The sequence below is a fragment of the Polistes canadensis genome, unplaced genomic scaffold (genome assembly GCF_001313835.1).
Source record: "Polistes canadensis isolate GaletaPanama2010 unplaced genomic scaffold, ASM131383v1 scaffold_454, whole genome shotgun sequence".
NCBI classification, from domain to species: domain Eukaryota; kingdom Metazoa; phylum Arthropoda; class Insecta; order Hymenoptera; family Vespidae; genus Polistes; species Polistes canadensis.
In genome coordinates this window covers 847-21,251 of record NW_014570001.1, presented here as the reverse complement: position 1 = coordinate 21,251, position 20,405 = coordinate 847, and the positions used below count along the sequence as shown (strand labels likewise).

The 20,405-nt window shown below is 33.9% G+C and overlaps 1 protein-coding gene across 7 annotated transcripts in view; it reads left to right on the top strand.

Annotated features, from left to right (window-relative positions):
- Window positions 1-19,513, top strand: part of LOC106792520 (nuclear factor erythroid 2-related factor 1-like) — a gene marked incomplete at its 3' end in the record, with an annotated part of 40,437 nt that extends 20,924 nt beyond the window's left edge. For all 7 annotated transcript variants that reach the window (XM_014758977.1, XM_014758976.1, XM_014758972.1 and 4 more), the window contains 2 exon segments: window positions 12,117-12,290; window positions 19,429-19,513. In XM_014758977.1, the coding sequence (XP_014614463.1) occupies window positions 12,117-12,290; window positions 19,429-19,513 (259 nt within the window).
- Window positions 19,514-20,405: the final 892 nt, after the last annotated feature.

The following is a 20,405-nucleotide window of genomic DNA, read 5'->3' as shown; positions in this document are numbered from 1 at the left end:
AACGAAAATCAATTTTTCTTTACTCTTTCGATTAATAAAAAAAACAATGGAAAATAAGATTAATAAATTGTGCACAAAATAGAATATAAGGAAAGTATATGTATGTGTGTGTATGTATTTTTGGGAGGGTGCAGATTAATTCTTTCATTGGATATTCTTATTTGCACTAATGGCGGCTGTGAGAGTACGAAAAAGATGAAGAAGAAACAAAATTGATTAGGAACCATGTGTTGTTCAACAATTTGATTTCTTCTTCCTTTCCTCCTATTTAAAATTGTCTAACAAAAATTTTCTTTACTCTTTCGATTAATAAAAAAAAAACAATGAAAAATAAGATTAATAAATTATGCATATAAAAGAATATAAGGAAAGTATATCTATGTATATGTATTTTTGGGAGGGTGCAGATTAATTCTCTCATTGGATATTCTTAAGATGGTATTTTATTTGCACTAATGGCGGCCGTGAGAGTACGAAGATGATGAAGAAGAAGGCGTCCATCCTGAAACCGTCGGACTCGGGACCGGTTTTCTTCCACGCGTAATTACAAGGTTCGGACCAATCGCTGTGTATCTTGAAAAAATTCCGGATCCTTTGCGTTCGTCCTTTTTTAACATAGCTCCCATCGCCATTTTGCTGTACCTTTTTTTTTTACCTACTTTTTGTTTTTTTTTTTTTTTTTTTTTTCCTTTTTTTCTTTTTTCTTTCGCGAACGTGTGTGTAGATATATGAACACATACGTAGATGAGAGAGAGAGAGAGACTTTTTCGGTAAAATTATTCTAAACAAATTTACAAAATTGTTGCCAAATAACAAAGATCTCGTAGTTTGATTTTTTATTCTTTTATCTTATTATTTTCAATTATAATTATTTGTTCGAGAACGATATACATATTATGATTGATTATTTGTAGAATATTATTACAGTAAATGATAAACCGTAATCAAACGGTAAAAGCTTTTATTCGAAATATAATCTTCCCCCCCCCCTTCTCTTTTTCTCGCCACATACATTCATTTCTTCTTATCAATTGTATAGAATAATTACTTCAAATTTAATTTATTATAATTTTTATACTCGCCTGCATAAAATTTAGAATATATATATTATCGTCTCAGAATAACAATATAATTATATCGATAAATACAAACAAACAAACAAGAATAAAAGAAGGAAAAGAAACCATAGAATAACATGATCTGATTTGAAATGCCAGGAAGAAAAATTTGCACGTCAATGAAGTTAAATTAGAAAAAAATAAAGATAGAGAAAGATAGAAAGAGAATTCGATGATTAAGTAACGACAATTGAGTTGCATGATCAAACTCATATAACAGGTACAACGTGAACGAATCGATAATCGAAGAAAGAGGTATGAACAACACAAAATCGTTTTAAAGGTCTCTCTAAAAGGAGAAAAGCTTCTTTTACTTGTAACATTGACGTAGCATGATTTCTTTACATCTTTTTTCCTTCTTCTTCTTTAAGATTCATCTGAACATCGTTGCATATTAGATAAAACGTAAGGATTTTTGTATGGGAAAGGATCGATTAGTTGGAATCCAAGATCGAACTACTATCTTGATAAATGATCGTCTACTTCTTCCTTTTCATCCTTCTTCGTTCTTCAGGATTGTCTTGACAATTCCTTCCCCCAACCAACCCCTCGCCATTCCTTTCTTCTCTCTCTCTCTCTTTTTTTTTCTTTTTAACGTTAATACCAAAGAGAAAGGTGGCTGTCGTTCCGTTTATTGCAAAAACACTTTGAAGTAACCCCAGACGTTGTAATTATATCATATCGCATCAAACTTCTCGTCCTTTAATTTTCCAAAGTGTCTTCCTTATCTCTCTTTCTCTCTTACTCTCTCTCTCTCTATCTCATTTTCTTTCGCAGTACAATTTTTTGCATAACTTTTATATTCGTATACGTAAAAATAAAAAGTATCGAATGCATAATACCATGTGGGCACGGCTATCTACATATTCGAAAGAGAAAGATAAGGGGTATGGTCATGAAAAAAAAGAAAAAAAAAGGAAACAAGAAGAAGAAGAAGAAAAAGATGAAAGGGGGTAGGGAGAGAAGGGAGAAAAGTTACGCCCCTGTTAGGGTGAACGATCCTGACGGCACTGTCGGCGTTCCCTTTGTACACGCACCGCCCCTGACTGCATTTGCTTCTCTGATATCACACACATGCACGATTATTCATCTCTCAATACATTTATATACCTTCTCTCTCTCTTTATTTAACACACACACACACACTCTTTATTTATTTATTTTTTATTTTTCTCGTTCTCTTTCTATTTCTATTTCTCTCTTACCTTCTTGTATCGAGTTGCGTGGATACATTATACGAATTACATCAATGATACGTCGATGGGATATGAGATAAAGGGTGTTTCGAGACTACGACCCATGGTGGTAGGTCGCATGGGGGCACCTCAACTAGTTTTATTTTCTTTAGGTTTTTTTTTCTCTCTCTCTTTCTCTTTCTTATATATTTCATTTTGTGTAATTTTTGTGCTTAATTTTTGTTATATTTAATTTGAATATTAATTCGATTTTACATTTCATTTTAATTTCTTGTCTTCATTTAATTTTGTCTTAAAGATTTAGCTTATTTATTGTACGATGGTATATACCTTTTTCTTTTTCTATTAGTTAAATCCTTTTCGTAAATATAAAATTAAGAATTAGTTTCTATATTTTAACATCCAAATTTGTTTTTTCTATTCTTTTCGTATTACAGATTGTTTAGATTATATATTATAATTTCTTTCTATTTGTGTGTATATTTAATTCTTTTCAAACAAATATGGAATACACCATTTATTTTTGATAAATATTATTCTGAGAATTCGGACGTGGGGAATCGCTCGACCATTCGTAATTTTTTTTATTTTTCTTTTTAAAAAACACTTCCTCCTTTTGTAACGAATATTTTTTCTTTTTTATCCCCCTTTTTTTCCAATTCCAATTCGACTTCCTACTCTTTAAACCGGAATCCTCACAAAACCTATCACTCAGTGGCCGTTGTATTCTTCTGCATTTAAGTTGAAATAATTTTGGGAACGACGAATTGTTGTTCTCCCTCTCCCACACCCCATCCCACCCCTCTTATTCGTTTCGTACTCTTTACTCGACAATTCTCATTTTTTTTAATTTCCTTTTTCTCTCATTATTTTATTCTTTTTATCTTTCTCGGTCGGTTTCCCTTAGTGAAAGAAGAAGAAGGGGTCGCGCACGAGTCTTATTAAGTTCCCTCCCTTACCTTGAAAAGTTCCGCTACGAATTAAATCGATTTCCATGGCACCCAAAGGCCACGCCTTTCTACATCGAACTGAACGTTGCTGCTGCTGTTGCTGTTGCTGGCGAACCATGCGTTTCCAACGATCATTTCGTTATGGACAAATTGAAAATCCTTTTATAATGAATATCTATATAATAATAAATTATCATATATTGCATTCCATATACATCATATCTAAATTTCATACATATATATTATAAATATAAATATATAGCAAAGGCACACACATAATACGTGACACGTTGGAAACAAATCAGTAACGAATGTTGCAATTTTTATAATCTTCATTTTATCCTTTTCAATTAATTTTCTTCTTCTTCTTCTTCTTTTTCTTCTTTTTCTTCTTTTGAAGTTATATTTCTTTTAGCGCGTTTTGGAAAGTGAATTTAAATGCGACCGAAAAATCGACACCACGAAGTTGTCGAGATATTTACGGATGCGCGGGAAAAACGAATTCAAATTTATCGGCATGAAATAATTTGTAAGTAAATTAATTAAATTGTACATAATAATTAAAACCTTTATCAATGTTATTTAATATCTTCATTTTATTTTCGACAAATCTAGAGTATTATATTGATACGTGAGATAATTGAAATTATTTTTGAGCTTATTGAGGTTATGTTCGTTTTGGTATACTAAAGAACTATAACTTTTGTTTGTACATAAGTACACATACCAGTTTTGTTTTCATTATCAATTTTATTCAAACGTTTGCATAATTTTTATAAATTCAGTTTTCAAAGTACATTTTTCTTTTGGAAAGGCAATTTTTTTTTTTAGGAATTTCCAGAGATACCAACAAGCAAAACGATCACTAGGCGTCCCCTAGGATACGTTATTCCCCTTCAACCACCTCCCCCTTGGCCCCATTCCCTTCTTCCCATCATTTTCTTTCTTCTTCTTCTTCTTCATCTTCTTCTTTCCACCCTCCCTTCCACCCTTTCTCCCTCTATCTTCCTTTTCCCCTTTCTCTCTCTCTCTCTCATTCTCTTTTTATCTGTCTCTCTCAGCAGCGCAGATCCCGCAGGATCATTAATCAAATTCCCCCCATAACGTTGCTTCGCGTTTATCCCCTCCACGAAAGGAAACTTGGCCGCCATTACTGCGCGGCTGCGTGCACGGCGCACTAATTAAAACCAGGAAATTAATGCTTTATACCTTTGAGCCTGCTTTCTCTCTTTCTTTATTTATTTCTTTCTTTATTTATTTATTTCGAGGAGAGAAGGAAGTTTGTTTCGATCAAAGTTTTCGTACTTTTTAATCGGTGTACCGAAATTGCGAACACGTTGTGTGTGATCTTCTTTTTTTATTTTTCATTTTATTTTATTTTTAAAAAAGAGAGAGACAGAAGATTACATAGATTTAAGATTACATTGAATTGAACTTAAAAGTGTCGAATTAATTTGGATACGGGCGCAGCCGTGCATAATTTTTCGAAAGATTATTTATCACGATCATCAGAAAAATTCTTTCCTCGAAATTCGATAGAAATGGATATAGGATAATTTTTCTTTTTTTATTTGAAAAAAGAAAGTCTCTCTCTCTCTCTCTCTCTCTCTCTTTTTCTCGTGTCTCGTTTAGTCTCGTACCGTTTTGTATCTTTTTTTTTCTTTGATATTGAAAAAGGTAGCTAGGAGAAAATGGACGGGACGGTTACCACCCATGGGACCCATTAGCGGTCAGTAGTTTATATATTTTAACCGCAAAACGTTTAGTGACCACTTGTAACTATGCGAATACTATGAATAGTAATTTATGAATATTATGTTGAATCTTGTCCTAACCCATTCAAATTTTATTCACAAAGAAATCATTATTTTAGTATTCTATTTGACTACTTTTGGAATATAAAGGTCCCCAAACTCTCTTTGAAGTTTCAATTCCTTCACCGAACATTTTTACCGACAAAGATTTCGTAATATTAGACTTGATAAATGATTGTATTCTTTTCTTTATATAACAAAGTTATTCTAGTTTAGATATTTATTATTATGTTTCTTTTTTTTTTATAGAATATTTATCTTTTTATATACATGTTTATAATGTTTTCTTGTAAATCATTAATGAGATATATTTTCTATGAGATTTTAATTTATATACGGCGTGTTGTTTTTTTGTTTATTATAAAATTATTTTCATAGTTTTTATACCGAATATATTATAATATTTTGTTATTTAAATCATTATATTAAGTATAATATTTGATATTATTTTGGGAACTTTGACGCGGTACTCTCTCTATCTCTATAGTTTTTATTTATAGTTTCTTCTATAATAAAATTATTCGAATGTTTTATTTTTTTTTATATTATCAAATATATTACCAATATAATTTTTGCTAATATTTTTTAAGATTATTATTCTAATAGGTACCGTACCTTATTCTCGTCTTGAGAGATCATGTACCCTCTCCTCTATTTTCATATATTATTTTTATTATAATAGTTAATGTTACTTAAATATTTTTCCAATGAACATATATTATCCATGTGTCACTTTTGTTTCTAATATATTTCAATATAAAATAAATATCTCTAAAAATAATTCTACAACATTTATAAATATAATATACGTGTGCACATATTTGTGATGAACAGAATCATCTCAAAAAATAATTAAATAACATTTATGAATATAATATACGTGTACACATATTTGTGATGAACAGAATCATTTCTAAAAATAATTAAATAACATTTATGAATATAATATACGTGTTCACATATTTGTGATGGACGGAATCCGATAGATCAAGGGGATCTATCTAAATTGGATTTATTCTCAGGTGAAAGAAGAGTGAAAGATAAAGAAGAATAATAATAAGAAGAAGAAGAAGCGACGACGCGTCGATCGTAAATTAGTCCGGCATGCACCTGCCGTAAAAAGTAGTAAGCTGTCGTCGGTGTCGGTGCAACTTGTCTCTTTCTCTTTCTCTCTTTCGTGTTGAGGTAAAGGGTGGCGTGAAAATCGAGGATAATAGCTGGTCAACCTAACGGTAGAAGCACCATTAGGTCTATTTATCGTATACACAGTGTAGTCAGAGTTCTCAACGTTGCAGCTTCTTTCATTTCTTTGCAGGAAAATTACGTGCTCCTGTGTGTGTATGAAGATTTCAATACATGAAAGATGACATTCGAAGAATATTTTTTTAACAAACTACCACGACAATGTTTTACTAGATTACGAGTATGAAAAAATATTGTTTATTGTTTCGAATGTGGTAATCGAACTTCATAGTTAATTCAAGATTTGTCATGAAGTATTTATATCGAATCGAAATTGGAAGGAAGGAATGCAGAAAAGAATAGAATTGCAATTGCAAATAAAGAAGTTATAAGAAAAGTTGATTAAAATATTCAGATTTATTAATAATTAATGTAAATATACAACATACGCAAGATACTATATTGTATTTTTATGCTCATTGACATGAAGTATGTATATCAAATCGAAATGGGAAGGAAGGAATGCAGAAAAGAATGGAATTGCATCTACAAATAAACTTATACGAAGTTGAATAAAATATTAAGATTTATTAATAATTAATGTAAATATACAACATACGCAAGATACTATATTGTATTTTTATGCTCATTGTCATGAAGTATGTTTATCGAATCGAAATGGGAAGGAAGGAATGCAGAAAAGAATGGAATTGCATCTACAAATAAACTTATACAAAGTTGGATAAAATATTAAGATTTATTAATAATTAATATAAATATGCTACATACGCAAGATACTATACTTTTATGCACAAGATATATATATACAAACACGTTTATTATTAATACAGATACATTTCTAACCAATAGTATAGTTGCAACTAATAAATCAGAATCATGTTTGCGATAGGGACAAAATTGCAGTATGCGTTAGTTTCATATGAGAATACTTGATGATCACACAATGACGTTAAATGCCACGTGCTGCTGTGTAGATAATTTATAGGTTCTCTTAGATGCAAACCTTTTCTTGCGATCGAGGTAGCAAAACTCGGTTATGGAGTTATACAATAAGGAAATAACGATCCCCATGGCAAGTAAAGTAAAGTAAAGTAAGAGAAGGGATGAGAAATTTGTAATCGATCGAATAAACAATGCGAATAACCGACTGAGGAAGAGGATGAAAAAGAAAAGTTGGTTCGATTTGATCGAGCTTGTTTAGAAATCGTGTCGAGATTCTACGGGAAGTATCGAAGAAAATAAATAAATAAATTAAATAAAAAAGTAAAATCATTGAGAAAGAGAGACCGGATGTAGGAATAAAAAAAAAAAGATAGAAGAAGAGGAAGAGGGGTGGGGGGAAAAAAGGATTCGAGTCAAAGCCCCGATTCGTTTCGAACGAGACGGTCGATCGGATGCAAATCGAAGGAAAACGAGTGCACTCGATTGTACCAAGTAAACAAAAGTAAAAAAATTAAAAATTGATTGAAAGAGAGAGATAAAGGAAGAATGAAAGAATGAAAGAAAGAAATATAGAAGGACATTTGTTGTAAGAGGAAGAAGCTTTAATGCATGGCGCCGTACATCTCGCAAACGTTCCAATCGTCGTTGTCCCTGAAAGGAAGTTAGCGTGAAGGAATAGAAAGGCTGAGCAAAGTCCTCCTATCGTCCCTCATTAAAGCGATTTACTCGCGACACTTTTTGCACCGACAAAGAGAGAGAGAAAGAGAGAAAGAAAGAAAGAGAGAAAGATTCTACGAAGGAGATCGTCTTGCGATTAACTCAAGAGAAAATGCAACAAAAAGAAAAAAAAGAAACACGTTTGGCTTTAATGCGGAATGACGCGATGACTTTCGTCAAACTTTCTTCCTTAGGGTGACGGTGACGTATTTTAAATCGTCCAAGCATTCCTACTCTCGTTCCGCGTTCAATTCCGGATTCGTAATAGTACGCGTTTGTCGGCTTTAACATAACTAGAATTATTATTTCGAATCGTTTGAAAACACCTTGCCATTTTTTTTTTTTCAGGTTAAAGTAAGTATGGCAAAGCAAATAGATTGTATTATTTTTTTGTTTTGAACTCTATGACTTACCGATCATTTATCATTAAAATGATAAACCTTTTTTTAAGATTTTTGTTTCTTTTCTTCTTGTTTTTTGTATTTCTTTCCATTTTTCTATTATCAAACACGTCAATTGGATTAATAAATAATAACGTAATTCTTTCGGCAAATCTAATCTCATTTAAATTCGTATATAGAATATATGAATTCCATGCTGGTCAATTTATATCCGTTTAGAAGCACACGAACATACACTCTTGTATTAACAGAATAACCAAATCTCGCTAAGTCATTCGGAGAGTGTCAGTGATAGCGTGAAGCAGAAGCCTATGCTCGTCCTTATTTCTCTTTCTCTTTCTCTTGTTCTGTTAACACTGGTGCAGCATTTGTATTACCTGTATATCAGCCTAAAGGAATACAATCTAAGCAAATTTTGTCTAAAGATAAGAGGTTAACGATTAAATGAGAGTGTACGTCGTCATAGTATTGCAGAGATCGGCATATCGAATCTCGGGCGTGTAGTATAAATGACGACGGGACAGAGAAACGAAACGACACGTCCAATACAATCCCGAAGAGGGACGAGAGATTCTAGATAAACACTCGTCGGCCATTACCAGACAACCGCGTGTAATTGCTGATCCACAGATACACCTTCTTCTTCTTCTTCTTTTTCTTTTTCTTTTTCTTCCGCGCCTTTTCTTTTCGTGCCGCCCGTTAACGACTCTCCTTTGTCTCTTTTTCTATCTCTCTTTCTCTCGTTCTTTTATTTTACATGCCATCGATACACCGATACACGAACGTCCGACTATTGTTTTTGAGGTTATGTACTTTTTTCCGCGCCATTTTTAGCAGGGGGGACCACGAAATTAACAAGGATGAAGTTAGCCTCGGTATTTACGATGCGCGCGCACACCGATATGAAATTAACAGCGTGAAGTTAGTCGCGTCATAATCAGATTGAGTGCATCTTTCACGTGTTTTATTGGAGTTCCTGAACATCAAATTACATTTTTTAAATGTGCAACAGTCGCATTGAATCGAAAACAATAATCCCAATTCTATAAATTATCAAAATTCTATGGAAAATACAATTTTTTTACAGGATCACATGATGTCCGAAGAAGTGGCATACAAAATCATGCTACCTTCTTATACATTGCTGTTATAGCTAAACCATAAACTATTGGAATATGCTGCAAGGAATAAAATTTGTATGCCACACCTCTTCGGACATCATACGATCCTGTAACAATATTTTATTTTCCATAGAACTTTGATAATTTCTAGAATTGGGTCACTCGTGATAGTGTCTTTTTTCACAAATGCGCTAAAAGATGTATAATTTCTTACGTGCGTACATAAATATACACACCCATGTTTTTTCATTCATTCTTTTCTTTTCTTTTTTTCCATGATTAACACGTTACAACATATCCCCCCCTAATCAAAAATTACACTTTTCCATCGTGATTATCCAGTCGATTAAGATTGAAAGGTTTCATGTTTTTATTATGAAAATCGTATGGTTCTAATGAAATTGGGGGATACATATATATATATGTATATGTATGAGTGTGTGTGTGTGTACATGGGGAATTGATAGGTGAAGTAAAACGCGAAGGAGAAGCAAAGGGAGAATAAGAAAAGAGAGAAAAGAGGGGCTGGGGTGGTGTGGGGGTTGGGTGGGTAGGTCGAGGGGCGAGAGGGCAAGGGGTTGGGCAGGGGGGAAGGGGGAGGAAGAGAGAAAGAGAAGGAAGATAACTGTGGGCGCGGCGGATATCCCGCTGTGTCTTTCCAACATGGCCGACTTTGTACGCACACCCACGCCACGGTCTCTTCTTCTTTTCTTTTTGTTTTTTTCTTTTTCTTTTTCTCACCCTAACTCGGTCCTCTACCCTTCTCTTTCTCATTTCTTTCCTCGCTCTTCGTCGAATTACACGCTCGCCGAAACAACTTTGGTAAAGGGAAAAGGTACACGCTCGTTTGATCAAAGTAAAATCCTTCAAGGTTTCCTATGGGATAAAATGATATTAATCAAACAAGATCATTGACGTATTTTTAATAATTATGACAATGAAGTATCCGAAAAATTGATTCTATGATTTGTTTTATATTGTAAAATAAAATATGGGTAAGACAGTTATCTGTTTTTTGGTAGTTCATTGATTTACTTGAATAAGATATATAAAAAGATTTAAAAAAAAATAATTTAGATACTCATTCAAAGTTATGCACGATTTCCCGTAGTTTATTATTTCAATAACGATACCACCTGGACAAATAAAATAAATTGTCACATAAATTCATTTGTTACGATCCATCAGACATCAGATTTTGTTCATCTAAAATATTAACTTCCTTCTTGAATCTTCCATTATTATTTTGTTCGTTTTCTCTTTCCAATTTTCTTTCACCTTCTTCCGTACAATTATCCCCCTCGCAGAGAAATTTCTTCTATGACGATGGCGATAAAGAAAAATAAAATAAACTTTGAGGAAGGGAATGAAAGGGTAAGGAAGGGAGAACCCGAACGCAATGCAGCAACGCAATGCAGCAACGCAATGCAACTCAATGCAACATCCGACGATGTTAAACAGACCACGATCGAGTTGTTACGCCTGTCCACCGTGAAGGAATCGGCAAATCTAATCGCTTCCTCGTTCAATTATCTATTCAGTACCCCGTTACCACCTTCCTCGTATGTATTCTTTCGTACAGGACGTTTCTACGAGGAAATCGTAACGACCCATTTGATTTCCTTTCCTTCTTTGTACTCGAGACAGTTCTACTTCCATTAGATTTTCTTACTTTTTACATAGTGTTTCTAAAAAAGTTCAGCTGGTATTTATGGGAAACACGTTAACACCTTTCATTACCTAAACGTTTTCATTTCTTTTTTATTTCTTTTGAATTTAAATTTTTGTTCAATATATATATATGAACTTTGACTGTAATATGAACACATATATGTGTTTGTTAATATTAATGTTAATTAATTGATTATTCTTTTGAATGTTGTTACATAAAAATGATATATAAGAAACCAAAAACTCTGTAATTAATTAAATATAATTTATTATTAAATCTGGTTTAAAATAATATGAATAATAATAAACTATGCAGTTTTAAAAGTATTCAGTATTGAAATGCATAAAAAAAAGAAGAGTTAGAAAATAAGGGGACACGGGGGAAACGTATGAACGTGTATTAGATTAGCGAAGAAAATTCGTAGATTGGTTAACGAGGCTGGATAAGTTATTTGACGAAATTGGCTCAATTAAAAGTCACGGGGCCAGCTGCCCCATACGATTCTGCCTCGTCATGTGATTGGTCCCTTCTCTCGAGTCCTTTTCTTCGATCTTCCCTCCCCCTATCCTTTTCTATCTATCTCTTGCTCACATATTCTCTCTCTCAAACACACACACACATGTATATACTACTCTTTACTTACTATCTCACACCACTTTTAGATGCATCGATACTCGAGCATCATTAATCATACACTTTTGTACGTACTCGTCGATGGGATTCCCTGCAAGGGACACATCCGAGATGCGTGGAACAAAAATGAGAATCGAAAGGGCCTTTAGAAAGATGGTAGGGCAGGTATCAAACAACATATCGTTCGTATCCTGCGTAAACCTATTAATTTATATCGAACTAACTGTAAAAATGAGAATTACGAATAGAAAATCTTATACAGTCTAATAATATCTATCATCAAAAATTAAGATTAAGATGTAAAAATGATTTTCGATTAAATTTTTCAGATTTCCCCTTTCTGTTCCAGGACATGGATCTGATCGAAGTACTTTGGAAACAAGACGTCGATTTAGGTTTCACTTTGGTTGAACCGACTAGTACAACATCGAAGAAAAAAGTAACAACTAGTTGCGAAAAAGAATCTGAGGATGAGATTGAAAAGCTCAAAGCTTTGGAAGCGATTAATGCAACCAATCAAAAGGTAAATTTTTCTTAAATCTAACGTCAATTGTTGTTGTTGTTGTTTTATTATTTGCTTGTGGAATTTTTGTTCATTCTTTTTCCATCCGAAAATGTTAGTTAGTACATTCGTTTGTTCGGCACAAAGGCTGCCGAGATTTCTCCTGTCGATTTGAACAACCATAAGGAGGTACCAACCATGCCATAATTATCGATTCGTCGATTAAGGACCCATTGTTCGTTCCATCGTTGGTCGTTGGTCGTCCAATGACTTCCCGCTTTCTCGCGAGACGTATTTTCTTCTTTTCTCCTATGCCAACGCAGAACTTTTCACACGCTCTCGCATATATATATATATATATATATATACACACATACACACACACATAATAAGAGAAAAGACAGAAAGAAAAGGACAAGGAATACAGAAAAAAATGTTCGTTGATGTCCCATCGGTTGGCTGCCACCGTCATCTTTTTCTTTTTATTCTTTATCGTTAATCGCATACGAATGAGCGAAAGTAGCTAAATTTTTTTGTTGTTCTTCCTGCAAAATAGAGAAAACCCATTCGATTTTTATTCCTAATAAGTATTACGTTTTATTCCTATCTTATATTGGAAATTATTTCTGTTTATGTGTATGTGTTTTGTATTGTAAAAGTGACGTTTAAAATTGGAATGCATAATTTCGAGGGGACGATTTCTAAATGGGAAAAGGAACTTAAGAAAATATGAATAATCTTATTAATATAAATCATTATATTGTATTATTGTTGATTTATATTCTTTGTTCGCGAGAATGATTACATGAAACAAACGATCCGTGTCGGCAGATCTATATCAATCTTTGGAAGTAGACATAGTAGACATCAAACAAAGATAACACACACCAGTCGTGCTCGAACAACTCTGGAATTTGGTATTCGGGGTGGCTATCTCTTCACAATCTTCAGATCTTGCATTCCATTGTATATCGACAGTTTATTTCTTAATGTTATCCCGTTCTCTTTCATTTCTTTTCTCATTTCGATTATTTTTACTATCGATAATCATAAATTAATATTCTAAAAATTCGAAAAATTTTCCAAACAATTTGACAACACGTTTTGTCGGATTAAAAAATTGTGTCAGTAATAATCGGTAAATAAAATGAAGAAATTTCTATGATACGTGTGTGTGGATTGAGGGGTGGGGGACAGGGGGAGGGGTATATTTCCGTGGATCGATAATCGATCAAAGGGCACTTATAGTCCTAGAAGACGAAAAAAAAAATAGAAAAGAAGATTAAGTTGGCATAGTGTTCAATGGTAGCCGCCGGCATGTTCAGCAGACACCGAAAAAGATTAGGCACGAAAAATATATATTGTACAAGCCCCAAGTGTTCACTGCTAGGATATAATCTTTTCTGTTATATTATTTTCAAAATTGTCGCGTATCTATCGTTTATCTTATCTTCATCGTAAATGGCACGAACTATTTATTCGCCCATAAAAATACATCATCGTTGTTTTCTTTATTTAATAATTAAATATGTTTTACCAGCACACCCGATCATTCGGAATTTTCCTACGTGATTTTCATTATTTAAAACGTATTACTGGTATCATATTTTTGCTTACAAATGTGTGATCGAATCTGAAATGGAAGTATAAGTAACGTTTATAATTAAAATTTGTAATTATTTTTGAAAAAACAATGACAATCTAGAAAAGGATACAATCAGTTCTCAATTTACGATAGGGATTTGATTTCACAACTTTTTTCGGACGTAAGTCGAATTTCATACAAAGATAAATTATGTAATATAATAGACATATATATATTTTATTGACGTATCCTGTGTGAGTGAAAAAGTACACCTATAAAATAGTTAAATACATTAATTGTACATTAATTGTACATTTATTTCAAATAATAAAATCTTTCATTTTGTAAGATTATTCTAACATCAAACCAGACATTATCAAGTTAATAATTATGCATTTATATTGAATTAAAAAGTGTTACTAATATCAATTTCCTTAGAATCAACTCGAGTATCCTGTTTCTCATAATGCATTATTAAATCAACCGGAAATTTCTGTCTCAGTTTTTAGTATAAAACAAAAATAATAATAATAATCAACATATCTTATCTCGAATAATAATAATAATATAATTAGCCATAATATTTTCAATGTATAATAAAAACAGAAAATGTGTTAGGAAGTTCGAATAAGAAAATATGTGAGGATGGGTCCCATGATGGGATTTTCTATTCGTTTTCTTGGGATCCGTTGTTCAAGGACTCACGCGTTTCGGTGGATGGACAGGAAGGGCATTTAAGAAGAGTATCCACGAGGTAGTCAGCCAGCCCCATGAAGAGAAGAGAACGTCAGTAGGATAGTCACCGAGGATGACGTTGCATCGACGTTCTGGGCGGGTAGCTCATCAGACTTCTCGACGTTTCTGTCCTTCCTTCTCTTTTACAGCATCCTTCGTTGGTTCGTTGGTTGGTTGGTTGGTTGGTTCGTTGGTTGGATTCGTCTTCTTCTTCTTTTTCTTTATGGTTTTCTTGTTCTTCTTCTTTTCTCCTAAGAGGAGTCGTCCCTACTATCTCTTATCCTCAACCTTTTGGTTCTTCCTCCGCGAAGATCGCATTGTTCCAGCGAGTTCTACCTTTGTGAGGACCACAACGCCGCCTTCGAGAAGAAGGAAGGCCCAATAATACATGGGAGAAGAAGAAGAAGAAGAAGAAGAAGGGCCTTCTCGGTCCCGATCGAAAGCGGACAGATCGATACGAGACGCCGTTCGCGAGTGTTCATAGCATCGGAACAAAGAAGAATCATCTTTCTTCCTTTCTTCCTTTCTTTCTTTCTTTATTTATTTCACAAGCTTATATATTCTTTTCTTTGGTTATATTATAGTATGGGGTTTCGTCGGCAGTCATTGTCAGATATTTTTGAGATTGTTTTAATTATGTGAACAGAAATGTATCTTCTGATAGATGATGTCTTTTCGAAAATTATAGGAGAATTCTTTGTATTATTTCAATAATATTAATAAGATTTTATGGTGTTAAGTATTATGTGGGAAGGAAGTTAGGTTTTAGGGGAAAGCACTTATAGATATATAGAATTGTTTATTTATTTATTTTACGGAATAATTATATTCTTTTCTATGGTTATATTATTGTATAGTTTCTTCGAGAACCATTGTCAGATGATACTTTTGAGATTGTTTTAATTCTGTAAACAGAAATGTATCTTCTGATAGATGATGTCTCTTTTCTAAAATTATAGGGGAATTCTTTTTATTATTTAAATAATTAATAAAATTACCATCGTTAAAAAAAGTATCGTCAAAATAAATCCTCAGCATTCTTCTTCTTCTTTTTAGCATTTCACAAACGCGTGACTCGGACGAATTTTTAATTCGCAACTTCTCGTAAAGATCTAAATGATTTCGCATTCGTCTAGGCGACAGGCTCCATTAAAATCGGCTCCGTTACGAAATGGACTTAGTATCGATCCCCCCTTCCACCCCCATACCTTCCCCACTCTTTCTATCTTCTCAAACCCACGCAAAATAAAAGAAACATAAAGATAAGGAGACACGAAGTTTCTACCAGCCAGGAAAAGTAAGTTTGATCAAAAGAAGCTCAGGAAGATGAGGTTGTGGGGTTGCAGGGGGTTGAAAGTTGGGAGTGGGGTAAGAAAAGAAAGAAGAAACGAAGGAATGAGAAGTGGGATCTCGAAAACAACGCTTAACTTCCATCCCCATTCCACTTTTCTATCGAAACCTAAGCATAACCCCAACTACTATGGGGTGAGTTGGGTTGGTGGGTAGGGGTAACCCTCCTAAAATGTATTCATAAAACCATCAAAATGGCTAGCGTTCATTTGTTCGCACGATGCATCCATCCATCCATCCATCCATCGACGGGGGGCAGAGGCAGGGGTTGGGGGGGTGGTTCAAGCAAGATGATAGATGTATACAGCATCCCTCGACATGAAACAGGAAGTGGGGGAGCACCCTCGATCGTTTCGAGAGCAGCGACCGATGTGATGGTAGAATGGGAAACCCTGGTTGGTCCTGCCAGGATTTAACTGATGTGAAAAAGAGAGAAAGAGAGAGAGAAAGGGAGAGAAATACGCAACGGCTCCAAGAGATTGGAGCATCCTAGTTGGGGGTAGGCGGGGTACCGGGGGGTTGAATTCGAAGGGTCGTATTAATGGTCCTGGAAATTGAAAACGCGTCTGGCAAACCAAAGTGGGTTGGCCTCTCTTCCTTTCTCTCCTTCCCCAAATCCCCCAAGGCCCCCCCTCCCTTCATTCCCCTTTTCTATCCACCACCTCTATCTATCTTCCGTCCTGTTCTTGCCACGATTGTTTTCACTGGCTGAAATATATATCCGAACAAAATGGCGTATCTCTCGAAGGGTTTCCACTTTGTATTAATCTGCTCTCTCGTATATACAGATCACAAAATTATATTTTAAAAAAATATTCTATATATATATTATTATTATATAAGCATCGTGTTTTACTCATTACTGTTTTGAGTGGAAAACATTCGTTGGAATAAATTTTGTTATAGGCTTAATTAATAATAAAAGAAAATGATTTAATGTTAATTTAAAGTGTTTGAAGTTTAAATTTGTAATTTAGCTGAATTGAATTGAATTGTATATATATTATTAATTTGTTAATTTAATTGTATACTATACTGCTCTTGTATTTAGTTGTCCTTAAGATAATGAAAATTCCAGGGATCCAAAATCTAATCTCGACAAACAAATAAACAATATATATTATATTTATTCAAATATATTTTTAATATTAATAAATATAAATGAATTGAATTTGTATACAATAGAGAAAAGATTAATATAAATTATTATACATCGTATCAGGATGTTAATAAAATCGGATATAGATTGACTAATATTATAGATAAAGTCTTTTTCAATGTGAATTGATATTAAAGTGCCAATAACAAGGATGATGGGAGTAGTATCGGTTGGGTGTATCGTATGCAAGGTAGGTTATGGGGTTTGTGTCGAGATACAAATGCTTCACGGAACGATGACTCGCTTTGATCATCCTCGTTGTATTCCTCGTATTCGTAATCGTTGTCGTCGTCGTCACCATCACCAATACCATCACAATCAACCATCACCATAGTAGTAGGATTTAATACACGATTGCAGTTCGATGTCCATACCGAACATTGATTTCATATTTATTCCATGTGATCGAGGTGAGTTTGATACGCTAAATACACACATACACATACATGCAGAAACACGTATTCTTAGAGACAGACAGACAGACAGACAGACCTCGTTCCGATTCGAGTAAAACGATTGTGTATGGTGTATATGGGAACTCGTAACAGTTTCTTAATTGAGAGCTATGCCAGTGAGAATACTGCTGGCCCTTCTTCTGCACCGATGACAGGACCTCCTTTGTCGCGTTCAACGAAAAGAGGACGCAATGTATACCCCATAGAAAAAAAAAAAGGATGATGATGATGATGATGATGCTGCGAGTTCGAATCGATGACCGTGAAAAGTCATCGCGAGTTATCGAACCGTTGCCTTATTTCTCCTCTTTCTCTCTCTTTTTATTTATTTTTTCTTCTTCTTCTTTTTTTTCCCCATTGTCGTTTGCTTTGACGGTGAGAAGGTGGGGCGGGGGAAGACAAAAAGAAATATATTTTATTCAATAACAATATTATATCATCGGAAATAATTATTGTCAATCGGAATCAGCGATAATTCGTTCGTTTTGGAATTTTTTTTAAATCCATTCCCATATAAAAATGTGTAAACAATTTTTATTAACAAAATAAAACATTGAAACAACAATAAATCTTTGAATTATCGAGAATGAATTCCAAACGCGTTAGATTGGCTTCGTGAAAAGTCTAAAAAAAGGAATGATGGTGAATAAGAGGGACACACAAAAGGGGAAGGAGAAGAAGGGTGTAAAAAGGAAAGGGATAAGGGCAGGGAAGGGAAGGAGAGGGGGTCGTGTTCGTGGATATCGAACTTTGTATTCATAACACTGAGGCCGAAATAACGCGGCACTCAACGGACGATACATCACGCGGAATGAAAAAGAAATGAAAAAAGAACAGAATGAGATGGAACCATGGGGTTTGAGGGGTGGAAAGGGGGAAGGGGGAGGGGCTTATATATATATATATATATATATAGAAAGAGAGAGAGAGAGAAAAAAGGGTGAATAAAAAAAAAAAGAAAAGAGAGAAAGAGAAGTTGAACGCGCGTGGTTGTTGTTGGATGGCCACTATCAGAGGTTCTCTATGATTAATGATCATAGTATAATGCTGTTTTCATTAAACTCATTTCAGTGCAGCACGTATATAACGTTGCCATGATCGACCTTTGGTTCAGGGCAACAACGTGCGCCCTTAGCTCATTTCTCGACAGTTGCCTCTGCACGCTTGGGACTTGATTATGACGTCTATATGAAAATCGGCCTTGAATACTCTTCCCCCCTTCTCCCCTACACCTACCACCATAGACCTCTCTTTCTATCTTTCGTCTCTTTTCTTGTTCTTTTTTTACTGGCAGGTTTCTTCTAATTTTTTGTTGATATTGTCGTTTATAGTTGCAGGATTACTACCACCATCATGGTTGTATTGATTCAATGATAATTATCTCACGATCTGTCTATTTTCCTTCGTTTCGTAATTTATAAAATGTTGTTTTAAAAAGAGAGAGAGAGAGAGAGAGATATTTTATTTCGATAATTAAAATAAATAAAATGTCAACCACATTGTATTGATGGTGTAAATTTTTAATCGCTCGTTCACTTTTTGATTGACCGATATAAAATGAAAGAGTAAAAAAAAATGTAGATTAATTATACCACGGTAATCGTTTATTATACCGGTTCTCTTCCTTCTATCCTCATTTTCCAGATAATTTAACGAGTTTGTATAGTATGTGGTATGTAGATATATAGATATACATTTAATAAGGATACACCTATAGCTAGCTAACCTTGCTATACCCTGTGCGAACCAATGTCCATGGTTAATACGATAATCCTCAATTTTTATACACTTCATTTTTAATCCTTTACGAATGATTACTCCTCCCACGTGCCCAGGACTATATGATTTTTTATTAGAAGATACCATTATTTATAGGATGATCCAGAGGGGGTTGAGGTAAAACATCAGGATGATGATGATCCTTGGGCAGGACGCAATTACACCGTGGATCTCGAAACTGGTGAGTCGGTATACGATTTTTCTTGATTTTCTAAATGTCATTTGAATTTCTTTTTTTCATGTTCATTTACTTTCTTTTTAGTTTTACATAATGGTATTACTCCTGATGAATCGACACGTTACATTTTATTTTATTTAATTGTCATAAAAAAAAATGAGTTCATCAGTTATTTCAAACTCACATTATTTTAAACTAAATTAAATTCAATGTAATTTTCACACGATATTGTCAGAAATGAACCTTTAGATAATGTTTGTTATTTTAATATTATATAGAATTTATTTTTAATGTTCAAATGTAATCCTTTAAATATCTCAAAACAAGAAATATATGACTTATGTTAAACCACTTTCATAATTATGGGCACACAAATTAATTCAAAAATGATTCAACTCCCTCTCTTGGAATGATTATGCTACTTTTCGGCAATGATTGATAACGCATAACTTCATATACTTTACTTACTTATTTGTAAAATAATGTTGGAAAAAAATGATACTTCGATTGAACAATTTATCTTTCTCGCGAGTTCCCAATTAAAGAAGTCGATCAAACGTGCAGGAATACGCCGCGTACACGTTCCCATTGGATTTCTTTGTGCATCGAACGAACAGCTGAATACAAGTTGCTGGTCCTTCGTTGGTTGCTTATTCTCGGACCGTGTCGAATTAACGCGGCAATTTGTAAGAACCAATTTTAGCATCGAGTCGAAAGCAACCGGAGCACCTGGCGGCACCTTTCGCGTTTATAATTACCATAAACGCGACCGGACCAATGCTACTACCTCTCGTGAACGTCGAAAAACTTTCGATCAAACCTAAAAAAAAGACAGAAAAATAAAGACAGAGAGAAAGGGGAACTTTGACATTTGATAAAAGTGTGGAACACGTCT